General features: G+C 37.3%; 1 protein-coding gene across 2 annotated transcripts in view; it reads right to left on the bottom strand.

Annotated features, from left to right (window-relative positions):
- The window catches only part of PARN (poly(A)-specific ribonuclease), a 192,057-nt gene that overhangs the window by 23,105 nt on the left and 141,532 nt on the right, over positions 1-27,420 (bottom strand). The window contains exons 22-23 of one of the 2 annotated variants that reach the window (XM_037141232.2): positions 25,874-26,063; positions 10,487-10,860 (exon numbers count right to left, since the gene is read on the bottom strand). In XM_037141232.2, the coding sequence (XP_036997127.1) occupies positions 10,854-10,860; positions 25,874-26,063 (197 nt within the window). In that variant the 3' untranslated portion in view covers positions 10,487-10,853. Of the gene's footprint in view, positions 1-10,486; positions 10,861-25,873; positions 26,064-27,420 lie in introns of those variants that run through there. The other variant, XM_037141231.2, reaches the window with a different exon arrangement.

Here is a 27,420-nt window from a genome sequence, read left to right as displayed (position 1 = left end):
GCTGAGTGAAATAGGCCAGGCAATGAAAGAAAAATACCATATGATCTCACCTTTAACAGGAACCTAAACAACAAAACAAACAAGCAAGTAAAATGTAACCAAAGAAACTGAAATACAGAACAGGCTGATAGGGACCATAGGGGAGAGGGAAGGGAATTTCAGGGGAAAAGGGGAAGGATTCATAGGAACAAGTATAAAGGACACATGGACAACAACTAAGGGGGATAGAAATGGGAGAGAGGTGGGGAGCACTGAGGGGTGGGCTGGGATGGGAGTAAAAGACAGAAACTGTACTTGAACAATAAGTAAATTAAAAAAATAACACTAAAAAAAACAACACCGGTGATCAGGATGCTCACAGAACTGGTTGATTTTAGTCACAAATTAGATGAAAAAATGAAGGCTACACTAAGTGCAATGAAGCAAAATGCACAGGGAACCAAGAGTGATGGAAAGGAAACTGGGACTAAAATCAATGGAGTGGACCAGAAGGAAGGAAGAAACAACCATACAGAAAAGAATGAAGAAACAAGAATTCAAAAAAATGAGAAGAGGCTTAGGAACCTCAAGGACATCTTTAAACATTCCAACATCCGAATTATAGGGGTACCAGAAGGGGAAGACGAAGAGCAACAAGTGGAAAACTTATCTGAACAAATAATAAATGAGAACTTCCCCAATCTGGAAAAGGAAATAGACTTCCAGGAAGTCCAGGAAGCTCAGAGAGTCACAAGGAAGGTGGACCCAAGAAGAAACACATCAATGCACATCATAATTACATTAGCCAAGATTAAAATGAAGGAGAGAATCCCAGAAGCAGCAAGAGATAAGGGGACAGTCACCTACAAAGGAGTTCCCATCAGAATGTCAGCGGATTTCTCAAGAGAGACCTTACAGGCAAGAAGGGGCTGGAAAGAAGTATTCCAAGTCATGAAAGGCAAGGACCTACATCCAAGATTGATCTATCCAGCAAAGCTCTCATTTTGAATGGAAGGGCAGATAAAGTGCTTCTCAGATACAGCCAAATTCAAAGATTTCATCATCACCAAGCCCTTATTATATGAAACGTTAAAGGGACTTATCTAAAAAAAAAGATAAAAAAATATGAACAGTGAAAGGACAGCAAACTCACAGGTATTAAGACCCACACCTAAAACAAAAGCAAACTAAGTGGACAGCTAGATCAGGAGTGGAGCCACAGAAATGGAGATCACATGGAGGGTTAGCAACAGGGGAGTGGGAGGAGAAGGGGGAAGAAGGTACAGAGAATAAGTAGCATAGACGGTAGGTAGAAAATAGACAGGGGGAGGGCAAGAGTAGTGTGGGAAATGTAGAAGCTAAAGAACTATGACACATGGACATGAACTAAAGGGGGAGGGGTGTACAGGGTGGGGGGGAATGAAGGGGGAGAAATGGGACAACTGTAATGGCATAATCAATAAAATGTTTTAAAAAATCATCTGACCATATACATAGATTTATTTCTCTCAATTCTAGTCTATTGCCCCACATATCTGTTTGATTACCACAGTTCTGCAGTAAGTTTGGAAATCAGAAAGTGTTAGTCCTCTCAACTTTGTCTTTTGAAAGTTGTTTAGGCCCCTTGAGAGTCCATGTTAATTTTAGGATGGATTTTTGTACTTCTGTAAAAAATGCCATTGGGATTTTTATAGAAATTACACTGAATTTGCTGATCACTTTGGCTAATATTGACATCTTGATATTGTCTCAAATTCATGAACATGAAATATCTTTTTATTTAAGTCTTCTTTTATTTCGTTCAGCAATGCTTTGTAGATAGATGGTAGAAGAAAGCCATTTCTCTCCTTTTTCTTCTTTTTACAAGGGTATGAATCCCATGATGAGGCCTCTATCATCATGACCCCAGCTAACTCTAATTACTTCTCAAAGGCCCTATCTCCTAATATTATCACATTGGGGGTTAAGACTTCAACGTATGAATTTGAGGGGAGAGGAAGCGAGGCAATTCAGTATACATGAGGTCACTAAGATTTTCCCCCTATCTTTTCTTCTATAAGCATTACAGTTTTAATTCTGACATTTTGATTTACAAGTCATTTTAAGTTCACTAAGAGTGGAAGTTCATTTTTTTGCATACAATTATCCAATTGTTTTAGCACTATTTGTTGACAAAACTAACCTGTGCCTACTAGATCACCAGCACCGCTGTCAAAATTTTAATTTTCCAAAGTCCCAATCAGGATATAAGAATATAAAATAAAACTTCCCAAATCATAAATTATTCTGTAATAGTACTTTTTTAAGTCTTTTAAAATAATAATGGGCCCTAGCTGGTGTGACTCAGTGGATTGAGTGCTGCCAGCCTGTGAATCAAAGGGTCACCGGTTCAATTCCCAGTCTGGGGCATATGCCTGGGTTGTGGGCCAGGTCCCCACTAGGGGGCGTGCAAGAGGCAACCACACACAGGTTTTTCTCTCCCGCTCTGCTCTCTTCCTCTCCTTCTCTAAAAACAAATAAATAAAACCTTTAAAAATAAATAAATAAGATAAATAATAATGGGTTATCATAACAGTGATATCAGTGAATCACTTTTCTATGTTAGGGTTATACTAAAAGTTTCAGAGGGCAGTTTGGTAAAACAAGATATAATAATAAGTGCATGGGTTATCATTATGAACCAATATACTGTGACAAAATTACATACTTCAATAAATAATCCCTACTTGATACGGACATTTAGTAATAGGAAAATTACAAGACTAAAACATTAGAACCAAAAGGATGCCCAATTAATATCATTTAAACATTGAAAGATGCCACAAGTACTTATTATTTAAAAGTTATTGTTAAATGAGATTTTAAACACACAAGCATTAATTGCTAATATTTGTCCTATGACAAATATTCCAGATGTAGAAGTTTCTTTCACGTTGTACTGATTTTGTTCAAATTGTTCTACATACGTCCAAAAGCTAATACAAACTGGGTATTAGACTATACATTGCTTCATATAAGCTCATTTTCTTTTTTAGAAATGAAAATAGTTTGTCTGCTTACCTTGATTTTTGGTTTTGTTGTTAAAATTGATATTGCTCACCCTAATTCAGATTTTAGATCAGCTGATTTCATACTGGAGTATTCCACAATGATATTTACAACTGGTCTTTGAGTTTCTTCTGCAAACATGTTTACAAAGAACAGTAGCTTACAGCAAATATTTAAACACTGAAACACCACTGGATTTGATTTTAAGATAATATAACATTCCGATATCCTAGCAAGGCAAACAGAATCATGTTTCAAAACTACCAATTTATGGACAGCATGAAAAACTTAATAGCTCTTGGAACAAGACTTGCCAATTTTTTTGAATAAAATTTTGAAAACAGCATTTTAATAAAATAAGAGTTTAGTCGATCATTTTACAACTTTTTAACTTTAATCTTTATTGTATTTTTCCCCATTACCATCCAATCCCCTTATACCCGCTTCCCCCCAACAAGCATGGACATGTTGTCTATGTGCGTGAGTCCTTTTTCTTTCCTACTCAATCCCTTCACCCCCTAACTCTCCCCACCCAGCTGTCAGCCTGCTCTCCATCTATGAAGACTCGTGGGAGTTTTAGAAGTATACAAATGTGTATACATTCACTAATATATTTTTATTAATAAGAATGACTCACTGTTAGCAGATAGGGCCACAAACACACTTATAACACAGCAACAGTTGAGAAGTAAGAATGACTAATTAAATCATGGCTCCTTCTCTTCGACATGCTCTTGTCCTGGTTTCAGAAATGTTACCTTAACCTTTGATATTGATTCCACTCTTGTTTTCAATTTCATGTCAGTAGATTCATTTGAATTAGTAATGCCTATGTTGATGGTTGAACTTTAATTCCCAGATTTTTTTCCCTTTATCCTGATTTCTCAAATTATCATTTCCATGATTTGGAGTAACATACCAATGTCCCTGAAAGAATTCCTTCCTGAACACACAACTGGAAATCAACTGACCACATGTTTGGTTTTGTTTCTGGACTACTCTGTTTCGTTATCTATTTATCTTTCTTTACAGCAGCACCACACTGTCTTTATTCCTGTAGCTTTGTAGTAAAAGTCTTAAAGATATCGTTACATCCTTTAGTTGGCTGGGAAGAGGTTCATGCTGCTGGATGACAAACATACTAGCCACATTCCATTTTAAAGGGCTGGCCAGTTAAAAAAAATTCTCTCCTTTGAGACATGTATAAGATCATTTGAAGCTGAACATGTGTTTTCATTCCCATTTTACAGACAAAAACATTCATCCTCAGATAAGTGACTTCCCCTGGGTCATGTAGCTGGTTAAGTAGGTCTGAGATCATCCTCCAAGTCCAATGCTCTTTGCAGAGCTTCCTTCTCACCGTCTTCCCAGAAAGGGAGCTCCTCAGAAAGGCTTCCCCTGACCTTGGCGGAGCCCACGCAGCCCCTCTCCCTGGAGCATTCATCCTCTGTCTCTTGTTTCCCTCCTACTACTCATCTCCACCTGTTCTCTTTTAATTCTCTTCCTCTGCCACTAGAATGTTAAGTTCTGAGAGAGCAGGATTTCACACTCCTTGTTGACCACAGGGTTCTCAGCACCTGGCACATGGCCTTACAGAGTAAATCCTCTGCAATCAAGGTTTACTGAAGGGGTGACATAAGTGGATGCCTCCCCCACAAAGCAACAGGGCAAGTGACACACACCAAATTACTTAATTTCATCTTCAATTATAAATAATATTAACATGATTTACATTTTAGTATCCAGTCAACTTCCCCAGTCTGCCTGGATAACACCACGCTCCCTACTAGAGAAAACTAAGGGAAAAGGGAATGTCCCACTGTGCAAACCAACTCACAAAGCAAAATGAGCTGGAAAAATTTGGGAAAGTGAGAGCTAGAAAATGCATTTTCATTGTTTTCACAAAGTTTCATTTTGAATTCAAATTCCACTAGCATGACTGCTTCTGTGTTTCTGGGCCTGATCTGGGTGAATGAGGTGAGAATATTGGATAGCCTATGCCTTGGAGATTGCTGATAACTGTGATTCTTATCTCTAATAAGAAATCTGATTTCATGGGCTGGGATGGGAGTAAAAGACAGAAAACTGTACTTGAACAACAATTTTTAAAAAAGAAATAAAAAAAGAAAAAGAAATTTTATTTCCAAGAGCAAAATAAGCATTAAATAAGCTATGTCTGTTTGATAGCTATTCAGTAATAAGAACATCTTTTGTGGAATAGGAGTACACGGTGCCGGGGTCAGAATTTTATATATGTGAGTATATGCTCAGTCCTAGGTATAAAGGTGATTTGCAAATATGAGATTGGCCTAAATGACAGAAAGACTGGTTGTGGGATACAAAAAATCAGTGGCATTCAATTAGAAACATTTTTATAAAAAATTAGTTTGCATATATTAAACAATCCCCTACTGCTAACTCCATTTAATTCAACATAGAAAAGATTGATAACAAACATGACAGAAAATAATACTAATTCCTAAATAAAGAACTTATACTCAACATATAATTAATTGGAGCTGAACATAGAACATCTGAAATTTTCAGAAGCTAGGATAAATTTTAGTTTACACCAAAATTTACCCTTGATTCTGATGAAAGACTTTGCTAACAAAACCAATAATCTAATCAAAGTTATAGGAGGAAAGTATACCAACTGCCTCCCATACCAAAAGCCCAACTATTTCAGAAAAATTAATTGCTTTAAAATTTTTTCCCAGAAAATTAAACAGAACCAATGAACACATATTTGTCTGCAGAGATGTATAAATATCTTCACAAAAGCACAGAGAACAGGAGAGGCAGCACCAGAGAATGGGACATTAGCTTACTTTGGAGATGACAAGTAGGGAGAAGAGTGCCAAAGAACTTTGCACAGAGGAAGCAGAAATCTAAGTGCTGGGTAAAAGGCTGATTCACCCAATAGAACACTGCAAAACCTCAGCGAAGAACAAGTACCAGATTCCTGAAACAAGCAGATAGTAAGAACTGGCACTATATCGACAGGGAGAAAGGCTGGACTAGGATCCCCACCCCATCCCTGGGAAACCAGGGCACTGGCATTCCTCCAGGACAGCAGGAGTTAGGCACTAGGTCTAGAGTAGAGATTGGGAGTGAGTGAGACAATAAGAACTCGTGGCGAAAGCAGCATCCCCCACATACTGGGAAGTGAGGCCTCCAGCTTCCTTCTGCCAATCAGCACCCAAAGCACCAGCAGCAGTCAGGCTTATCTCCCTCAAGTTGCAAGATCACAGAATTAATCTATAAAAAACAGGAACCTTACAGCCATTATCAATACTTAATAATGAATACTTTTCTCCCAAAATCACAAACGAAATACAGACGTTGATTCTCACTACATATTTTCAACACCATTCTAGAGGCCATAACCAATGCAATAAGGTGAAAGAAAGAAATAAAATTCATATGGTCCTCTGGACAGGAAGAAATACAATTACCTTTATTTGCAATATGTCTAAACATAGGAAATACCAAATAGTATACAAAAAGTTATTAGAACTAATAAAAGAATTTAGTGTGGTACAAGGATATAAGGTCAAAATATACAAATCAGTTGTATTTCTTTATATTACCAATGAGCTACTGAAAACTGAATTTAAAAACATATGTCTTATAAAAATCTTCCATCACCAGAGCAAGTTCAGTCACTAGGCTCCTTAAGTACAGTTCCAAGAACATATGAAACACTTAAAAATGTTATTGGTTCAAAAAATGTTACTGGTTTCAAAATACAGAAAATGTAAAAAATATGTATATAAAATTAGATGTTTATAAAACAAAAATATGACTTACATAGCATCAAAAAGCAAAATACTTAGGGACAATTCAAAGTGTATGTAAAAATTTGTATGTTAAAAATTACAATGTAAAAATAGACAAAAAACTGTACTTGAAAAATAACTAAATAAAATTAATTTAAAAAAATTACAATGTACTGATAACAGAAATCAAGGAAAACCTAAATAAGTAAAAAAAAATACCATGGTAATGAACTGGAAGAAGCAAGATATTTAAGCAATTCTTCTTGAAATATCTATAGATTCAACATAATCTCAATCAAAGTCCTAGTAAGCTTTTTGTAGAAATAACAAACTGACTCTAAACTTTTTGTAGAGAAATAAAGGACTTAGAATAAACATTTTTGAAAAGATGAATAAAATTAAAGATTTACTACCTGATTTCAAATCTTATTAGAAAAATAACAATCTGGACAGTGTGATACTGGTACAAGGACAGACAACTAGATCAATGGAACAGAATAGAGTCCAGAAACTTTATACACACACAAATCCAACTGGTTTTTGACAAGGGAGTCAAGATAATTCAGCAGAGAAAAAAGAGTCTTCAAATAATGGTGCTCGACAAATGGACAGCTACATGCAAAAACATGAACTTGTACCCATGCCTCATACTGTATATAAAAATCAATTCAAAATAGATCAAATGCCTAAACATAAAACAAAAAACTATACAACTTACAGGAAAAAAATGAGAAAATCTTTGTGACTCAAGGCAACAATTTCTTACATGGATCACAAAAAGCATAAGCCATAAAGAAAAGTATAAGCCTTAGAGAAAAGACAGAATTACAAAGTCAGCTTCTCACCTCATCACTCCGAGATGAGCCATCAATATGACCTGCCTCCACATCCAGAATTCTCATACCTTTTTAGTTCATTCTTAAATAATACACAGCCAAAAGTAGCCAAATATTTGAAGAAGGCCTTCCGCACGAGAGACAAAATTCAAAACAGACCAATATACAGACAGAAAAAAACGCTGAGGAAACAGAAACAATGTACGGAATGGAAGAAAACTTAAAAAGTTACAGGCATCCCTGCTTTGCACATATTACAGGACCGCAAAAATGACTGGGCAACCTGCCATATTTGCAGGTCAATGGATAAACAGAAAAATCAGGAAGTAGCAATAAGTATATTACTACTTGGAAAAATAGGTAAATATCAAAAGGAAGCTGAAAGTGACCGCCTCTGAGGGACAAGATGGGAGTAGAAGGGAACTGCTGCTTTTCATTTTAAATGTTTTTATATTATTTGGCCTTTAAAAACAATATTCATGGATTTCATTAGAAATATTTTAAAAGAATACCAAGAACTCCACAAATATCCAGTAAACATATGAAAAGCTACCACACCAATAAATCATTACTTGTCTGGTTATGCGAAACACTCAGCTCTTGTTACTAACTGGCTCTGTGACCTTAAGTGAGACACAGCTTCTCGGACCCTCCAGTTCTCCTTTGTAAGGTCACAAAGGATGGACTGAGTCACCTCCAAGACCCTTCCAGCAAGTATATGGCTTTATCAGTTAACACTTTTGTTCACACAATTAGAGGTGCCACCATTCTTTAAAAGAATAAATCTGCATTTCTTAAAAGATGTCTTTAGTTTTCACTTCCATTCATCTGAATTAGTGTGGTATTACTATATTCCATGATTAGCATTTGCAAGTAGAAATGACACATAGTTATTTAAACAACAACAAAATTTATATTATTACTATCTTAATCCTACATGTTTTTGAAGACATCCCATCTCTTCGGAAATTGCCATTTTTGGTTGTTGCTATTTTTCTTATAAACTCACTAAACATAACCTGAGAAGGGAAAAAAAAAAACAACATAATGTCAACTGATCAGGCTCAAACTTGGAAGTAAACTACTGTTTCACAGTGATGTCAAAGGAAGGAGGTAGGTGGGGTTTTCATACTCATGGAAAGTACCAACTCAGTGCTCGCTTCGGCAGCACATATACTAAAATGGAAGGTACCAAGTCTTCCTCTCTGCTTGGGCACTCACCTTTACATGATGCCCACTGTAGTGAAATAATTTTAGCTAGTAAAGAGAAAGAAACGGGGGGGGGGGGGGGGGGGGGGGAGGTGACAGAAGAGAATAAAAAGAAAACTATTGACTTTATGGAGAATATTACTCTAAATTCTAATAGTTTAATTATATTCATTAATTTAGCTATCCTAAATCATACATTTAGTCAAATTAATGATGAGATGACATCATTAGCACTAACAATTTGACTTGTTGAATCAACAGGGTTAAGATGGCTTTACCAGGAGAAGAGAACAAGGCTCTGCCTGATGGGCTGCTTATGAAATGAAGAATGTCATTTCAGCTTCTTCAGAACAGAGGACCACCTACCATAAGATGTTATTCTCTTACCAAGAAACTGCATGTTTCTTACATCTTGGTTTGAAGAGATCCTTGTGGAAATTATCTGTGATTATAGCAAACTAGGAACTAATACTTTCCAAGAATTTAGAATCATTAATTTAAGATGATAAACTAATGTACCTCCTGGTCATTCCCAAGAATTTTCCAATTCTTCATGTTAAATAGATGACAGCAGATATAATACTCAGAAAATAGTGGTCTGAATGCTGATTTCCATAGCATCACATAGAATTGATTTGCTTTTAAAGTTATTTTCCCTTAAAAAATGTGGTAAGGCCTGCATGAATAGTCTTTAGCTGAGATATGCGAAGGCATCCACCATCAACCTATTCCCACCTTCACATGGCTCTTTCAGTCTAAACAGAAGGTAAGACAGTAAGATAGGGTCGAGTCTGGCGTAATCATGAAGAGAATGTCATTCCTTTCTGTCTTACCTTTAGCAAAGCATTTAAAAGTATTCCTGGCATGACCCAATACTGTTCAAAAGGAAAAAGCAGTCTGCATGGCATTCTCCAGTAACAAACTGAAAAGGAAGGTCCGTTCCTGGTGTATTATGGGTTCTCTTGTTCATTCATTCATTGGCATCTTTTTTGAGGTGAACACAAGGCATCATTTGTTAGGTACTGGAATGCTAATATAAATAACAATAATCCCCAACTTTATTCCAGGTGGCATGGAAGGAGGCACTCAGACTCTTCTGGTAGTGGAGAGGGATCACATATGGGTATTTGAGGGCGCACGCATTCTGGAAAGAGCATGAATGGGATGTGGAGTGAGAGAGATGAGGGCTTGATTCTGAGTTTGGTCATTTACTGGTGTTGTGACTCAGGGTAAGTCCCTTTAGTTCTGTGAGTCTCAATCTCCTCAATTCTAAAATAGGTTATTGTGAGGACCAAATAAGAAAACACAAAACACAAAAGTTATAATGCTTGACATGTGGTAAACAGTAAATGCCAGTGCCTTTTCTGTTTCCTCTTTATTTTATGTGGGGCAAAGGGGGAAGGTCCATGTTTTTAGAGATGATGTTGATGGGTTTTCAGAGGCAGGGTCCAAATCTTTGTCAAGTATAAGGAAACAAGGAGAGAAAGAAGGAAGAAAGAGTGGAAGGAAGATGTAAATAGCACGAGGAGGTGGTACAGCATGGTCCTGATGGCTGGGAGGGTTAAATGTTCCAGCAGCCTCTCCAGTGGGTAGGTAAATAATCAGCTAGATGGCTATTTACTAACTCGTGGGTGTCCGGAACCCCCTACTCTGCCCTACTCTGTTGGAAATGAATACAAGGTTACTAGAAGACACAGTTCCATTTTTTCCCAACATTTTATTATGAGAACTTCAAAAATACAGAAAAGTATGAAGAACTGTACAATAAACATCAATTTAGCCATTACTTAAGATTCTATAATTAGTTCTATTTTGGGAATAGAGATTTGAAAACATACAACAGATTTTGCTCTTTTTCATTTGGAAAAAAGGGGTATAAAAGGGAAAAGCTCTAGAATGTTCCCTTGTGGTAAGCATTTGACTTCTGCTCTCCCAGCAATGCAGTTGAATGAAATGAAATCTTTGCTTCAGAGATTCTTGAGTGGACAAAAGGAAGCACCTAAAATCTGTAGACAGAATTTAAACATGGAGCCACCTATCAGCACAACGACAAACTTCTGCATTGGGCCATAGTCCTCATTCATCCTTATACCCAACCTCCCCCAACACAAACATGCCATAGTTTCTGCTGCCTTATAACGTACTGGGTAGGGTATAAAGCATCAAAAAAGGACTGCCAGAAAAATGTTAAGGATTTCTATACCTGACAATTAAAATATAGGATTTACACATTTCATACTTTATTTCAGCTGAAAGTACTACAAATAATACAAGAATAATTCTAACTGCACATGATCTGGGCAACTCAAATAGGAAATTTGTTTTGCGTTTGGTTAATAGATATGAAAAAGACAGCATTTCCCTTCCCTATCACCTAAGTGTGTTGAGGGCAATTTCAATTGTTAGCCCCATTTTTAAAAATTATACTGTTATATGAAGATAAGTATAAACAATATAACATATTATTAGAATCACAGATGGTAATTACTTTTAATTATGGTTATTCAAATAAATAACATGAAGATATGGAAAGAAAACACCGCTTTTCAAATATTACTGTTATTATAAAACATGAACGTATTCCAAAACATCAAAAGTCAGATTAAACTGAGTTTTCAAATTATTTAAAATAAAATCTTGAGATGACATACTGCTTTAAAATGGGGTGAAAGCAGGTTCTCTGTGCCAAATTTGAAATTTCTGCATACAAAAACTTTTAAATGGAAATGATGAATTTTCTTGGAAATGTAGACTAATTCCTTTTCTATTTTTACATTTAATGAAAGGTAAGTCATTACTAAAATTTTCTACATTTTAATAAAGTAATTACAGATTTTTAAAGATCAACTATAGAAGTCTTAGAGATTGAACACTTTTAAAAATACATATAATTTCTAATAAATATAATTGTTCTGTTTGCACAGCTGTGCTTTTGTCCATTTCTGTAGCGCTGACACTTCATACTCTAAATCTCTTAAAGTAGACCTTCATCTAAGAATTAATTAATTGACCTGGTTGCCAGACATGCTATAGTCCATACAGTAAATGAGGGGGAAAAAGGCCAGATCTTACAGCATTTCCAATCACTTTATCTTCCTTTCATATTTTATGTACAGAACTTTTACATCTACAGAAGTACTTTAATAAAGGATAAAACAGATCAGTAATAACTGAAAATTATAAATTCAACTATTTTTCTTGATAATTCATAATTTTCTGATAAAATTTTAAAAGAATTATAGGTCAACATCCTCATCCCCAATAATCATAGGAAAGGCTTCAAGTGAACTTCTATATTCAGGAGTGCTGTTTTGTGACCAATCTGCAGCGCAGAACTCTTCATCTTACAAAACAGAAACTCTATACGTATTAAATACTAACTCCCATCCTTTTCCATGTGCCCTCCCCAACCCCAGCTCATGGCAGACACCATTCCACTTTCTCCCTCTGTAAATTTGACTATACTAGGTACCTCATTCATAACAATGGAATCATACAGTATTTGTCTTTTTTGACTAGGTTATTTGACTTAGGATTATATCATCAAGGTTCATCCACGTTGTAGCTTGTCAAAATTTCCTTCCTTTTTAAAGTTGAATAATATCCCACACCAGCAATTTTCAACCTCTTTCACCTCATGGCATACATAAACTAATTATTAAAATTTTGCAGCACACCAAAAAACACCTGTGGCACACTGGTTGAAAATCACTGTTCTATATATCACATTTTGTTTATCTAAGTTGTCTGTATTTTAAAAAATATTATTTCAGGAATATTGCAGAAATATCTTCTTTGAAAGAAATAAGTGTCCTGGCCTACTGGTCCAAGAGAGGTCCAAGAGAAGTCCAAGGAAGTAGACAAGTGAGATCAGTTCAGCTTTCCCTGACACTGGCCAGGCAGACCGGACAATATTTAAAAGGGATATTTCTTAGAGTTGTTTCTACATCTTGACTTTAAAAAGCTCAAGATATGTCTTAGGAACTTTATGTCTTAGGTTTATGTCTTAGGAAGTTTCCACGGTAAAACCAATTTGCCTGATTCTTTAAACTTCTGCATTTTACATTAATTAGGCTCTATTTTTTATGTTGAATGTTTATTTGAATCTCTTAAATACTGCCTTCAGGTCAGACTGATCCTTTCTTTCAATTGTCAGATGTCAAGGTGGAAAGGAGCTGAATAAGAGGGAAGACTGAATGGACAGCCATGGTTATTTTTTTAAAAATAGAACAGATTTTAAAGGTCTCTACTACCTTTCTAGTCTGAAATTAACAGAAACCTTAAAATACAATTAGGGCTAGAAAAAAACAGCAAAGAGGAGAAGGTAGCAGACCAGCAGAAAAGAGCTGTGTCACCAGTTCTATGATCTGGAGCAAGCCACTTCCCTTCTGAGTGTTTTTTTTAATTTATTTAAATCAGTGTAATAAGACTAACAACGCTACCTTAGTCCCTTCAGATTTCTTCCTCAGTCCCCTGTGAGTATAGAGAACCATTATTCTTCTTCTCCTCATAATGGCATTTCATAATCTTATCATGGTTCCTGATGCCCCTTGCCTCCAGCTACTATTCCAGACTGAACAGACTCAGTGTCTCCCCTTCCCTTTCACCACCAAGTCATTTTCCTCTGTACTTGCTGTGGTTTCTCTAGTGAAAAGCAACCAATCAGCCCTGGCTGGTGTGGCTCAGTGGATTGAGTGCCAACCTGTGAACCAAAGGGTCACTAGTTCCATTCCCAGTCCAGGTACATGCCTGGGTTGTGGGCCAGGTCCCCAGTAGGGGGCAACCACACACTGATGTTTCTCTTCCTGTCTTTCTCCCTCCTTTCCCCTCTCTCTAAAAATAAAGACATAAAATCTTAAAAAAAAAAAAGCAACTGATCAATCCATCAAAGACCAAGACTGGATTCTAAGGGTATGACCACTAACAAGCACACTAGAAGGATGACACTTCAATGTTTTTTACATGGGCTTGTATATTCCAGGGTCATTTCTGTCTGTTTTTTAAAAAACATACAGTTTTATATCGATAATCCATGGAACTAGATATCTAAATCCTTTCCCCGAAGAAGTAATGTTGAAACACAATTTATTAAAATGAGAGAGCATCTCTCTCAAATATGCACACTGATCGATGTATATGTGCCATGTTTTTAAGAGGCAACTTAATACACTGGATTATGGATTCATGACACCTGTAAGTTAGAATCATGTATAACTTTAGCTAAATTATTCAGCTTCTCTGACACTAAGCTTTCTCATACATAAATCAGGAACATCACTAACAGTTACACTTAGTTATTATACAGATTTTTTTTTTAAATGATGTAAAGCACCTAGCACAGTTACTGGAATGCCTGGAATGAAGAGTTTGCTTAATGAATATGAGCATTCTCTCTTGCTTTTCATATTTATCTGTAGGTATTCCAAAAAGCATCCTGTGTGTCAGTGAGCTTTACACTTTATACTGATGGGTCAGAGAAAGAAATAGGAAAAGGTAAAAGAAGAAATATTCATCTGAACTAGAGACAGGCCATGAACTGATCTTTCACAAAGCATCTACCTTTACAATAATCATGAATTTCACTCCAAGGCTGATCATATAAACTAGGATTAAACACCCAGGTAAGGAGGCTAAAGAACACTAAAGCCATTTGCAGTGGAAAGAATTACATTTTAACAGAAGCAGAATAAGAGATATATGGTAAATAAAAAAGGAAGGTAGAGAAAAGTATGTGTGGTCCATTACTACTACTTAAGAAAAGGAAGTGAGTATATACATGTAGTTGTTTATATATTTGTAAAAAGGGAAAGATACACTAAAAACTAGTACTGGTCATTGTAAGGGAGAGAGAAAAGAGTTGGAGAAAGCAGGGAGACAAGCTTGGTACAATAGATTTCACTGTGGAACCATGTAAATGTTTTACATAATTACAAAGCAAAATTAAATTTTTTTAAATGCAATCTGTAAAAGTAAAAATAAAGCGGACCTAAATGTTTACTTAAGTAGATAGCTTAACCACACAAAGAATAATTAATTACTTCTACTGACTTTTAGATAAGGTAATTTGATTGCTCATCTCTTAAAATGCTCAACTCAAAATGGTTCCCACTGGTCATAAACAAGATAATTAGAGCATTAAAAAGAACAGCAACTGTAATGTATAAAAATATATAAAATATATTTAAAACACCCATGATTAAACACAAATAATATAAATCTGACTGCCTGCCTTTGGAAGGTACTAGCATGGAAACGAATGAAGTACTCTGCAAACCAGGTTTTAAAGGGTGTATTAGGGCCCTGAGTGGTGTGGCACAGTGGGGTGGGTGTCGTGCTGTGAAGTGAAAGGTCAGTGGTTCAATTCCCAGTCAGGGCACATGCCTGGGCTGCAGGTTTGGTCCCCGACTGACTGCAGGACAACTGAGAGGCAACCGATTGATGTTTCTCCCTTCCTCCCTCCTCTCTCTTCCTCCCTTCCCCTCTCTCAAAAATAAGTAAATTTTTTTAAAAGGTGTGTTGGAGGTAGAGATTAAAGAATTTATTCTGCTTTTTCTAGATGAACTATAGTATAGCTCCAGATAACCAAACAGATAACAAGAAGAAATTTTATATTTTAAATAAAAGCATTTGGGATAATAAGAAGGAAAAAACTTTAATATTATCATTTTGCAACTCTTAATGAAATAATGAATCTGGCATTGATCATTAAGGGCTACTAAAACCATCAGGTGAAATCTGGTAGGAAACTTCATACTGATGGACCAGAATAGCAACATTTTCAACCCACTTAATCAATCTTATCACAAGAAGAGAGAAAAGTAGACATTTTACGCCACACAATGTGATGTAATAGGAAATATATAAAACCTTCTGTGAAATATCCTTTTTTAAAAATGTTATTAATTTTAGACAGAGAAAGGGGGGGAGAGAGGGGAAGAGAGAAAAAGAGAGAGCAAGAGAGAGAGAAACATCAATTTGCTGTTCTACTTATTCATGCATTCATTGGTTGATTCTTATATGTGCCCTGACCAGGGACTGAACTTGCAACCTTGGCGTACAGGGACAACACTCTAATCAACTGAGTTTACCATCCAGGGCCTGAAATGTTCTTGTCATTAGTTCAGTCCTGAATCAAGTTTATAGATCTACCTACAAGTTAATTATGAACACAGTAGTCAGGGAACATGTTAAACAACCTTAAAAGAATGTTCCAGAACATGGGAAATTCTACAGAGCAAACAACCTGGTTTCTGAAATATGCTGCAGAGGTCTGTGGGGGTTGGTATGTGGAAAAGAATCCAAAGAGAGGGGGAACTCATAAACTAAGAGATATGAGATGTCAATTAAATGTAATATGTGAACTTGTTTGCCAACTAGAAGTCAAACAAAATTATTTTTTAAAATTTGTGAGCAGGAAATTTGAACACTGGATATCTTAAGAAATTATTAATTTTTGTGGTACTAGTATTCGAGTTTTGTTTAAAACTGGCTGCTCATCTTTTTGATACATATATACAGACTATGGCTGAAATGATACACTGTCTGTGATTTGTTTCAAAATTACCTGAAGGGGAGAGGGAGAGAGTACTAATGAAATAAAACTGTGATTTGTGACAGCTAGATGGGAGTTATATTATTTTCTCCCCTTTTGTACACCTTAACAATTTTTTCTGTAATGAAAAGTTTTGGTATTCTTTTAAGTAGAAATTCAAAAGGCCTCTCTTATGCTTCCTAGGATATCACTTTTAAATGAAAAGATATAAGCTCTTAAATGTGTTCTTAGGTGTGTGGTGACTATAGTCAAGACAACAGTCCCCTATATGGCATGTGTCTAGCAATCAACCTGTTTGAGTCCTTTCTTCCCTTGAGGACAGGGCTATCCCAGACCTGGAAAAGAACAGGGCTCTTTAGATCACACCGGTATCAAATCCAACTCTTGGTCAGGAACTATTCTATTGTCCTAAGCCTCTGTGAAATGGGGATAACTTCACCTCCCCCATATCTAGCCCAGAGCAGGCGCTTAGGAAACTGACACTTGAGTATTTAGTAATTCATTAGTTCACCCAACACCTCAGTACACACTCAGGACCAGACTCTATCTAGGTTAGGTGCTAGAAGTATAAGGACATGGAAAATATGGCACCTACCTTGAAATGAAACAGGAAAGTAAATCAATGATTACAGTGCTAATGTGTTTAAAGATCTGAAAGTATACAATGTTTGGGTCTAGAATTCCATATTCAGCAACATTATCAATTAGGAAGGTGAAATAGAGGCATTAAAAAAATACACCACTCAGAAAAGAAAATTACTTCTCTCAAAAAAAGTCTCATAAAAGGCTGAGAAATTTGGAAAATTCTTTGGATAGCAAAGTTTTGATGCCATAGGAGTACATTTTCTTCTCTGTAGGCCCCATCTACACACCCCTTTTTTCTTTAGTATATTATTGTATACTAATATACTAATTATATATTACACAGTCACAATAATATACATGCTGTATACCTCCTGCTATCTCTTAGAATCAACCTCTCCAGAAAGCACAGCAACAGAGATACAAAAAAAGTAATAAGCAATATAAATAACCTAACTAACCAAAGTGAGAAGGGACAAAGTGGAAGGTACTATACATACTTAGTTTTTCATCTTTTATAGAAGTGATCAAGATATATTGGTCAAAGTGGGTACAACATTATTTAAAGGTAGAGTGAACCACCAAAAGGAAATGATAAAGTAGCTGTCATTGGCAAGAAGAACAGAGAAAAGGAACTAAGATTTCCCCCTCTTCATTTTATATTCTTTTATACTATGCAAATTTTTTAAATGTGTGCATTTATCAATTTAATGGTTTAAAAAAACGTCTTGGGAAACACCTTCTTTGCTAAAATATAGGTAACTCACAAGCTCTACAATGAATTTGCTAACTCTGCCCAAATACAAGAAAGATTCTGAGGTTAGTAGCTAATTTCTACAGTCCTTCCAGAAGCTAAGGATTTATCTATCCAAGGAATATGCAATTGTAGTTGTCATTTATAAGATAAAGACATAGATGTAAAGTCTGTTCCTAAGCTATGAAGCAAACAAGAGTGAAACAACAAAAAAATTTCCCCAGAAAAAGGCGACTGAGAACCAGAAACAGAGAAGCAGTTAAAGCTGAATGGAGATTTCTGCAATGGAGCCAGAAGAAACAAGAGATGGCAAACACACAGCCCCAGAGTGTACTTCGGAGCTGCCCTAGCAGGATAAGGGGCTGGTGGCTCAGGCTGTAGAAATGCATTCTTGTCGGGGTGGGGGGTGGGGAGCGGCTCTGCATGTGAGAGGCAAACACTCTCAGTACCTGAAACAGTTAAGTAATTAATGTGTAAATCAAGGACCAACACACAGAGGACAAAAAGGGCTAAATACAAGTTTTTTTCTACCATAGGCTAGTGATTTCTAACCATTTTTTGAAGTCATGGGGGAGAAGAGCTTCTAAGAAATTCTAGTGTACACGTGGTAGGTGACAAAAGACTGTACCCACTGAACATGACAATAATCTTTTCTTGGTGTGCTGACTTTATTATTTATCGTAGTTTTTTTTTTTTAATTTCTCGAACTTTTCTAAAGGTAAACACTAAAAACAATCAACCATTAAAAAAAAACCCTTAGTGGTACATTTGAAGATTTTATTTACTTATTTTTAGAGAGAGGGGAAGGGAGGGAGAAAGAGAGGGAAAGAGACATTGATGTGAGAGCTTCGTCAGCTGGCTGATGGGTGAGATACATTGACTGGCTGCCTCTCTAACCAAACTGGGGACCTGGCCTTCAACGCAGGCCATGTGCCCTGACCTGGAATTGAACCAGCAACAATTTGGTTCGCTGGGCCGTAGCGCTCACGCCACTTGAGCCACACCAGCCACGGCTATATGGTATATAGTATTAAAAAGCTTTAAATGCTTTTTATTAGAAAAGAAGAAATGTAATGGAATCAATGAGCTAAATTCCCACATTAAAAAGTGAGACAAATAACAAATCCAAAATAAACAAAATAAATAATAAGAGTATAAATAAATGAAAGAATAAGACACAAAAAAACAACAGGAAAGAAACCAATAAAATTTGTTCTTTGAAAGAATTAATTGATAATCACTTAACTAAAAAAAAAGAAATGAAACACAAATGACAAATACCAGGAGTTTTTAAAGGGACATAACTTTAGATTCTACAGATACTGAAATTATAATAAGGGAATATTTTGAGCTAATAATTTTATGCTAATAAATTTGACAACTTAAATAAAATATTCCTTGAAAAAGACAAATTCCTAAAAGTGATACTAGAAGAAACAGAACATCTAAACAGCCCACACCTACGAAAGAAACTGAGTTCACAATGAACAAGCATTCCACCAAGAAACTATGTCCAAATGCCTTCACTGCTAAACTCTACCAAAAATTTAAGAAAAAATCCCATATACATTGTTTCAGAAAATAGCAGAAGAGAAACTTCCTAACTAGTTTTTATGAAGTCAGCATAATACTGATATAAAAACTTGATAGAAATACAAAATTACAATCTAATATTGCTCATAAATGAAGACATAAAAATACTTAATAAAATATTAGCAAATCAAATCTGGAAACATGTAAGAAGTATAACACATCCTGACCAAGTAGATATCTCACAGGAATACAAATTTGACTGAGCATTTAAAACCAATCAATGTGATTCAAAATAGTGACAAAATAAAGGACAAAAACCATATGATAATTTTAAAAGATACAAAAAGAGCCCTTAAAAAATATTCAACATCCATTCATGATACAAACCCTTTGCAAACTAGAAATAGATTTTACTCAGCCTAAAAAGGACTTGAATAAACAACACTAAAATCATTACTTTGTGGGGAAACACTGAACTTCCTCTCTTATACTGGAAACAGGGCAGGGATATCCCCTCTTCCCATTTCTATTTAACAACAGACCAGAGGTGCTAGTCAGTGCAATAAGGCAAGAAAAAAAAAGAAACATAAGTATTGGAAAAATAAAATTTTTGTTACTAGCAGACCAGGATGCTTGAGTACATTAAAGTCCTGTGCAATATTAAAAAAAAAAACATTAACAACTGTCAGAATAAGGAAATTTTAAAAGGTTGCAGGGTACAATATCAATATACAACAATTAATTATATTCTACATAGAAGCAGCAAACAATTTGAAAATGGAAAAATTATTTTAAGAAACTTCCCTTTATAATAGCATCAATAATACAAAATATTTGGAAAGAATATTAATATAAGACATTTAAGACCTCTATAGCAAAACCTACAAAATAGGCCTAGTGGAGAAATAGACAAGATGATCCTAAAATTTATTTGAAATACAAAGGATCTAGAGGATCCAGAACAATCTGAAAAAGAAAATCAATGTTGGAGGGTTTATGGTACCTAAATTTAAGTCTTACTATAAAGTCACAGAAATAAGAAAGCATTGTACTGGCATAATAGACATAAAAATGAATGAAATAGGACTTCTGGCCAAGATGGAGGCATAGGTGGAAACACTGTGTCTCCTTGCACAACCAAGTTTATGAACAACAAAGTTTTAGTAACAAAAACGCAGCCAAAACACATAAAATTGAACTATACAGAAGTCTGACAATAATGAACCATTCATCCAGACCAGTAAGAGGGTAGGATTTAGGGGCAGATCGGGGGTTGGACAAGAAAGATCAGCTGGACCAGCGCAGGCGCGCAGGCGCGTAGGCGCGCGGGGCAGTTGGCGGATCCCAAGCCTGGGGTGGCAATGGGTGAATCCAGTGAGGGCGCAAGGCGGCAGGCTGACCGCGGTCACACATTCACATGCAGATAAACCAAGCGAAGGAGTGAGCAGTGAGACAGAACACTTAGGCCAGGGCCTCAGCAACCGGAATTAGAGCCTGAAAGCACCAATTGCAAAGACTTTCGGGGTTGAGGTCCTGGAAGAAGCTCTCAGGCTCACAGAGAGTTCGTTGGAGAGACCCACAGGGTCCTGGAGGGTGCACAAGCCCACACACCTGGGAACCAGCACCAAAAGGCCCCAATTTGCTTGTGGGAAGCGGCAGAGGGGACAGAAATCTGAGAGAGACCAGAGCAAATGCCATTGCCCCCTCTCTGACCCCACCCCCCCACACAGCATCATAACCCAGCCACTGGGTCGCCCCACCCTGATAAACACCTAAGGCTCTGCTCCTCATATATAACGGGCACAAACAGACCAAAACATGGCTCAAGAAGTACTCAAAGCCCCAGAGCCCATAACTATAAGTGACCAAGAAATAGCTAACCTTTCAGATGCACAGTTCAAAACACTGGTGATCAGGATGCTCACAGAACTGGTTGATTTTAGTCACCAATTAGAGGAACATATGAAGGCTAAACTAATTGAAATGAAGGGAAATGCACAGGAAACCCATAGTGACGGAAAGGAAACTGGGACTCAAATAGAGGGAGTGGACCAGAAGCAAGAAAAAAATCACTGAACAGAAAAATATGAAGAAACAAGAATTCAAAAAAATGAGGAAAGGCTTAGGAACCTCCAGGACATCTTTAAATGCTCCAACATCTGAATTATAGGGGTACCAGAAGGGGGAAAGGAACAGCCACCAGTGGAAAACTTATTTGAACAAATAATAAAGGAGAATTTCCCCAATCTGGCAAAGGAAATAGACTTTCAGGAAATCCAGGAAGCTCAGAGAGTCCCAAAGAAGTTGGACCCAAGAAGAAACACACCAATGCACATCATAATTATATTAGCCAAGATTAAAATGAAGGAGAGAATCCCAGAAGCAGTAAGAGATAAGGGGACAGTCACCTACAAAGGAGCTCCCATCAGACTGTCAGCGGATTTCTCAAAAGAGACCTTACAGGCAAGAAGGGGCTGGAAAGAAGTATTCCAAGTCATGAAATCCAAAGACCTACAACCAAGATTGTTCTATCCAGCAAAGCTTTCATTTAGAATGGAAGGGCAGATAAAGTGCTTCTCAGATAAGGTCAAGTTCAAGGAATTCATCATCACCAAGCCCTTATTATATGAAATGTTAAAAGGACTTATATAAGAAAAAGAAGATAAAAAAGACGAACAGTGAAAGGACAGTAAACTCACAGTTATTAAGAACCACACCTAAAACAAAAGCAAACTAAGAGGACAGTTAGATCAGGAGCGGAACCATAGAAATGAAGATCACATGGAGGGTTAGCAACAGGGGAGTGGGAGGAGGAGAAGGTAGGAGGAGAAGGTACAGAGAGTAAGTAGCATAGACAGTGGGGAGAAAATACGGGGAGGGCAAGAGTAGTGTGGGAAATGCAGAAGCTAAAGAATTTGTGACACATGGACATAAACTAAAGGGGGGAAATGGTGGGGGAGGGGTGTGCAGGGTGGAAGGGAATGAAGGGGGAATAGGACAACTGTAATGGCATAATCAATAAAATATATTTAAAATAAAAAAAAACATTTAAAAAATAAATAACTAAAAAATTTTTTTAATGAAATAGAAAAGTTCAGAAACAGACCTGGAAACACAGTCAATTTATTTTAAACAAAAGTGCCAAGTTAATGCAATAAGAAAAGAAAAATCTTTTGAACAAATGCTGCTGGAACAACTGGGCATCCATATATACAAAATTAACACTGACTCCAATGTCATTCCATATACAAAATTAATTTGATATAGAGCATGAGTTAAATATAAAAGCTGAAACTATAATCCTTCTAGAATAATACAGATAAGAAAATCATCGCAACCTTGGAGTATGCAAAGATATTTTGCTAGGAATAAAACCCACTAATCATAAAGAAAAAAAATTGTATAACAGGACATCATCAAATTATAAATATTTGCTTATCAAAAAGCACTGCTAATAAAATGAATTGGCAACACAAACTCGAAAAAATATATTTGTAACACATATATCTGACAAAAGATGTATATCCAGAATACGTAAAAGAACTTTTCAGTAAAAACGGTAAAAAGACAAACAACCTGATAAGAAAATGGGAAAGAGACTTAAATATCCACTTCAAAAGAAGATAACTGAATGGCCAATAAGCACACAAGCAGGTAACTAACATCATTAACCACAAAAGAAATATAAATGAAAACTGTAAGACAATACCATCTTATATCCTCTATATTGGCTAGAATAAAAAACACTTAAGAGCACCGAATGTAGGCAAGGATATGAAGCAACTGCAACTTTCACACAACACTGGTGGAGTATAAAATGGTACATCCAGTTTGGAGAACTGTTTGGTTGTTCTTATAAAGTTTAACATACACCCAACCTAAGAACCAATAACCCGTCATAGGTATTTACTTAAGAGAAAAGAAAACATATGCCCATAGAAATTTTTTTTTTTTACTTTAAAAGCTATTTTTTTAAATTTTATTTATTTTTATTTTTTTATTGATTATCCTGTTACAGTTGTTCTATTCCCCCTTTATTCCCCTCCACCCTACCCTACTTCTTTCTTTTCTTTGCCATTATTGCTTCTGGTCCACTCCATTGATTTGAGTCCCAGTTTCCTTTTCATTGCTATTGGTGTCCTGTGCAATTCCATTCATTTCAATTAGTTTCGCCTTCATATATTTGTCTAATTTGTCGGTATAGTCAACCAGTTCTGTGAGGATCCTGATGACCAGTGTTTTAAACTGTGCGTCTGAGAGTTTTGCTATTTCTTCATCGCTTAGATCTATTGGCTCTGGGGCTCTGAGATCCTCCTGTGCCATTCTTGGTCTGTTCGGGCCCTTTAAGTGTGAGAAGCGGAGCCTTGGATTCCCAGGTCACTGGGTTGTGACGCTGTATGTGGGGGCGTGGTCAGAGCAGGGAAATGGCAACCCCCTCTGGTGTTTCTCACAGCTGGGTGAGGAGCAGAGGCTTAGGTGGTTCACCAGGGCCGGGCCACTCAGAGTCGCTGGGTTATGACGCTGTATGTGGAGGTGGGGTCAGAGCAGGGAAATGGCGGCGCCCTCCACTGCCGCTTGCCGTGGGGACCTGCCGGCCCGGTCCAACCGCCCACTCCCTCGCCTGTCCGCCCGCGCACAAATGCGCGACCTCAGTCTACACGCAGCCCCGCTGCTGCTGCCCCGCTGTCTCCCCCGTGGTCACTCGCCTGGTCGCTTGCTCAGTCGCTCACTAGGTCTGACCCTGCGCCTGGATTCTGCGCCTGAGTCAGTCTGACCGAGTTTTCCTGTGCAACCCTGCTCCGCCAGCCGCTGGTTTCGCCCCTTACCGGTCAGGCTGAAGAATTTGTTGTTAACGGACTTCCGAAAAGTTCAATTTTCCGTGTTCTGGCTGTGTTTTCTGTTGCTAATATTTAGTTTTCTATAATCTTGGTTGTGTGAGAAGGCACGGCACATCCCCCTATGCCTCCATCTTGGCGGAAGTCCAGAAATTTTTTTAATGAGATGATCATAGCAGCCTTATTTATAATACTCCCCAACTGGAACTAACCCAACAACCAACAGAACAGGTAAATGTATATTCCTACAGCAAAATACTATAAAATAAAAAATAGTGAATTGCTGATGCACACAATATCAGGGATGAATTTCAAAAACATTTTAAGCAAATGAAGCCAAACACAACACCACATGATGCCGTTTTTTTACAAATTTCAAGAATAAAAATTAATCTATAGCAGCGATTTTCAACTGATGTACCACAAGCATTTTTAAAACATGTAATACCTGACTATTTAGTCAGGGGTACTGACCTCTTTTCTATTTGATTATCAAATAAAAAAATGACAACAACCAATACAACAACAGCTATCCAGTGTGAATGAATGAAACTATACCTATTTTTTTGTCAGATTGACAAAAAATATATTTATTGGTGTGCTGCAGAATTTTAGTAATTAGTTTATGTGTGCCATGAGATGTAAAAGGTTGAAAATCGCTGATCTATAGTGACAGAAATTAGAAGTAGTCACTTAGGGCAGCAGGGGTGCTTAAAAGGGGTGTACAAGGAAACCTTTGGGGGAGATAAAAACATTCTATATCTTTCTTAGGGTGGTGGTTACATGGATATTTGTAACTGTAAAACTTTTTGCACTAAACATTTTAAATCTGTACACTTTATTGTATGCTAATTATACCTCAATTTTTTAAATCCCTATAAAACCATTTAAAAAGTATGAAGAGCAATATGAAATATTAACTGTGATTGCTTCTGGATAGTGGGATTCCAGCTAATTTTTTCTTCTGCTAATTCACACCTTTATGAACTTAACTTTCTACAATGAACTTCTTCCACCCTTGTTCTCTATACCTATGTTTTGTAGTTTCACAAATATGCCAAAATGTTACCAGTATTTAAATTCTGATCCTGGCTGGTGTGGAACAGTGAACTGAGTGCCAGCCTGCGAATCGAGGGGTCGCTAGTTCAATTCCCAGTCAGGACACACGCCTGTGTTGCAGGCCAGGTCCTTGGTAGGGGGCATGCGAGAGACAACCACACATTGATGTTTTCCTCCCTCTCTTCTTTCTCCTTTTCCCTCTCTTAAAATAATTTTTTAAAAAACTTAAAAAATAAATTCCAAAAATAGGATTATGAAAATCATTAAGGGAGGTATTTGTCAAATCTTTTTCTACAGTACATATGTGGTGCAGAGCCCTATGCAAGACCTGAGAGGAATTCAGAAGCTCAGGCGAGGCAACATGGCGCAATGATAAGAGGAAGGGACCAGAACTCAACCCTGAACCTGGCTCTCTCACCAAAACTGACGGGCAGTCATGAAACCTCTGTTTCCTCCTCTGTAAAATGGGAATAAGATGTATACTGTTTGCCTCAAGAGGGCTTTGTGAGTGTTAAGTGAACCAGCTGTGGTTAATAAAGCACAGCAGGAATTAAGGTAGTAGTAACTTCTGATATGATAAGAAAAGTCTTTAAAAAGCCTTTCTCAAAAGTCAAATGTATTACTTACAATCCTGTAGGAAGCAAGAAGAACAGATATTGCTAGAACAACTCTGCCCTTTTAAATCAATAGCCAAGGATTCTTACCTATTGGTGCGGTAATAGTGATTCTGCAGAGCACAGGATATGCACTGATTGTTTAACCGCTTTCTCTCAACCTCCTTCCAGCTATCTTCTGGCCACTTTCTCTTGATCTGTTTCTCCTCATGTTTTTTCCCCACATATTCAGCATACGTCTGAATCCGATAGCTTTCTGCATATTTGCTGGTATTGACAGCTACAAGGAAAAGAAAAATTCATTATGACAGAGTCTGACCCAGCCCCAGAAATGGCACTATGGTAGTTGAAAGAGCCCAGCGCTCAGGTTTGAGCTCACACACCAGCTCTGCCACTTAGAAGTCAGGTGGCCTTGGCAATGTTCCACAGACTCTCCAACTCTGAGTTCCTCATCTGGAGAAAAGAGAGTGTCACTGCTCCCCAGTCTCCTCATAGTGTGAAAGTGCTCTGAAAACTGTAAAGAATCGTCATGCTGTTAAGTAAAATAATGTTTAAAATATTTGCAGGTACCATTACTGCTTGAAAATTGTTCATTTTCAGAGTAAGAAAATGAAAACAACAATGAATCGAAACCACTAAGGGAAAACTGTAAATGCTCATTTATTTTGTTAAAAATAAAAATAGCCATAAAAGCAATCTTCACTGTCAAATGCTGAAGGTCTACCTGTGTCCAGTGTTTTGCATACATGATTTCTAATCTTCACAATACACTTGCAAGAGCGGAATTGTTTTTGCTGATGAGAGAGCAGGGGCACTGAAGTCAGGTGATTTACCGTACACCTCACCATGAGGAAGTGGTAGTGACGGGATGCAAAGCCAGGCTAGTGTGACCCTAAGGACAGGGGCCTTCTCACTGCTCTGCACCTTATTTCAGACTCTGCAAATTCAAAGGATCCTCACCATACCTAAGACATGCCTCCTCTCCTTCCACTTTTAAAGACCGCTAATTCTCTGTAATGTGTCTCTGGCTGGCAGGAGTACTTGAAAGCTGGATGGAACTTATTCCCTCCTTGGTGTTAATGCTTGACTAAGGCCAGGTCAGTTTTGTTGCAATCCCTTGCTGCCTCTTCCCTGGAGGCTGTGGGATAGAAAATGCTGGGAGTGTGGGAGTGAGGACCTGCGGAAGACCTGCTGGTGGATGGGTGCCCATTTCCTGGTTCTGGCTCATGCAATTTGAGCATATACTCTCCTAGCCCCATTATCACTGCCAACAGTTATTACCCACACTGGCAGTGACACAGTAAGAGCCCGGTCACGCTGACTTGCTACCTGGCCAGCTTCAAAAGCACCATGACACTTGACACAGAATCTATAGACCCGCTAAACCCACTCCTAGCAAAGTTCTTGGTACAGACTAGTTCTCAATAAATATTATGTGAATGAGTACAGGCATAATGCCGCAAGGTGATAAGCCTGCAGTCTCTGAGAACATCAGAACTGGATAAGGAACTCCAGTTATATTAGGCGCCTTACATGAGAGGGAAAAATAACGGTGTGAGAGCTAGATGCTCCACAGAGCCAACACCTGATACTTAATCTTCACTCCAAGTGGACCAGATTTGCTTAAAACTTCTCAG

The sequence above is a fragment of the Artibeus jamaicensis genome, unplaced genomic scaffold (assembly GCF_021234435.1).
Source record: "Artibeus jamaicensis isolate MK-2021 breed Jamaican fruit bat unplaced genomic scaffold, CSHL_Jam_final contig_729, whole genome shotgun sequence".
Lineage (NCBI taxonomy): Eukaryota > Metazoa > Chordata > Mammalia > Chiroptera > Phyllostomidae > Artibeus > Artibeus jamaicensis.
Note: the sequence above shows the minus strand (reverse complement) of the source record. Positions and strands in the feature narration are given on the sequence as shown.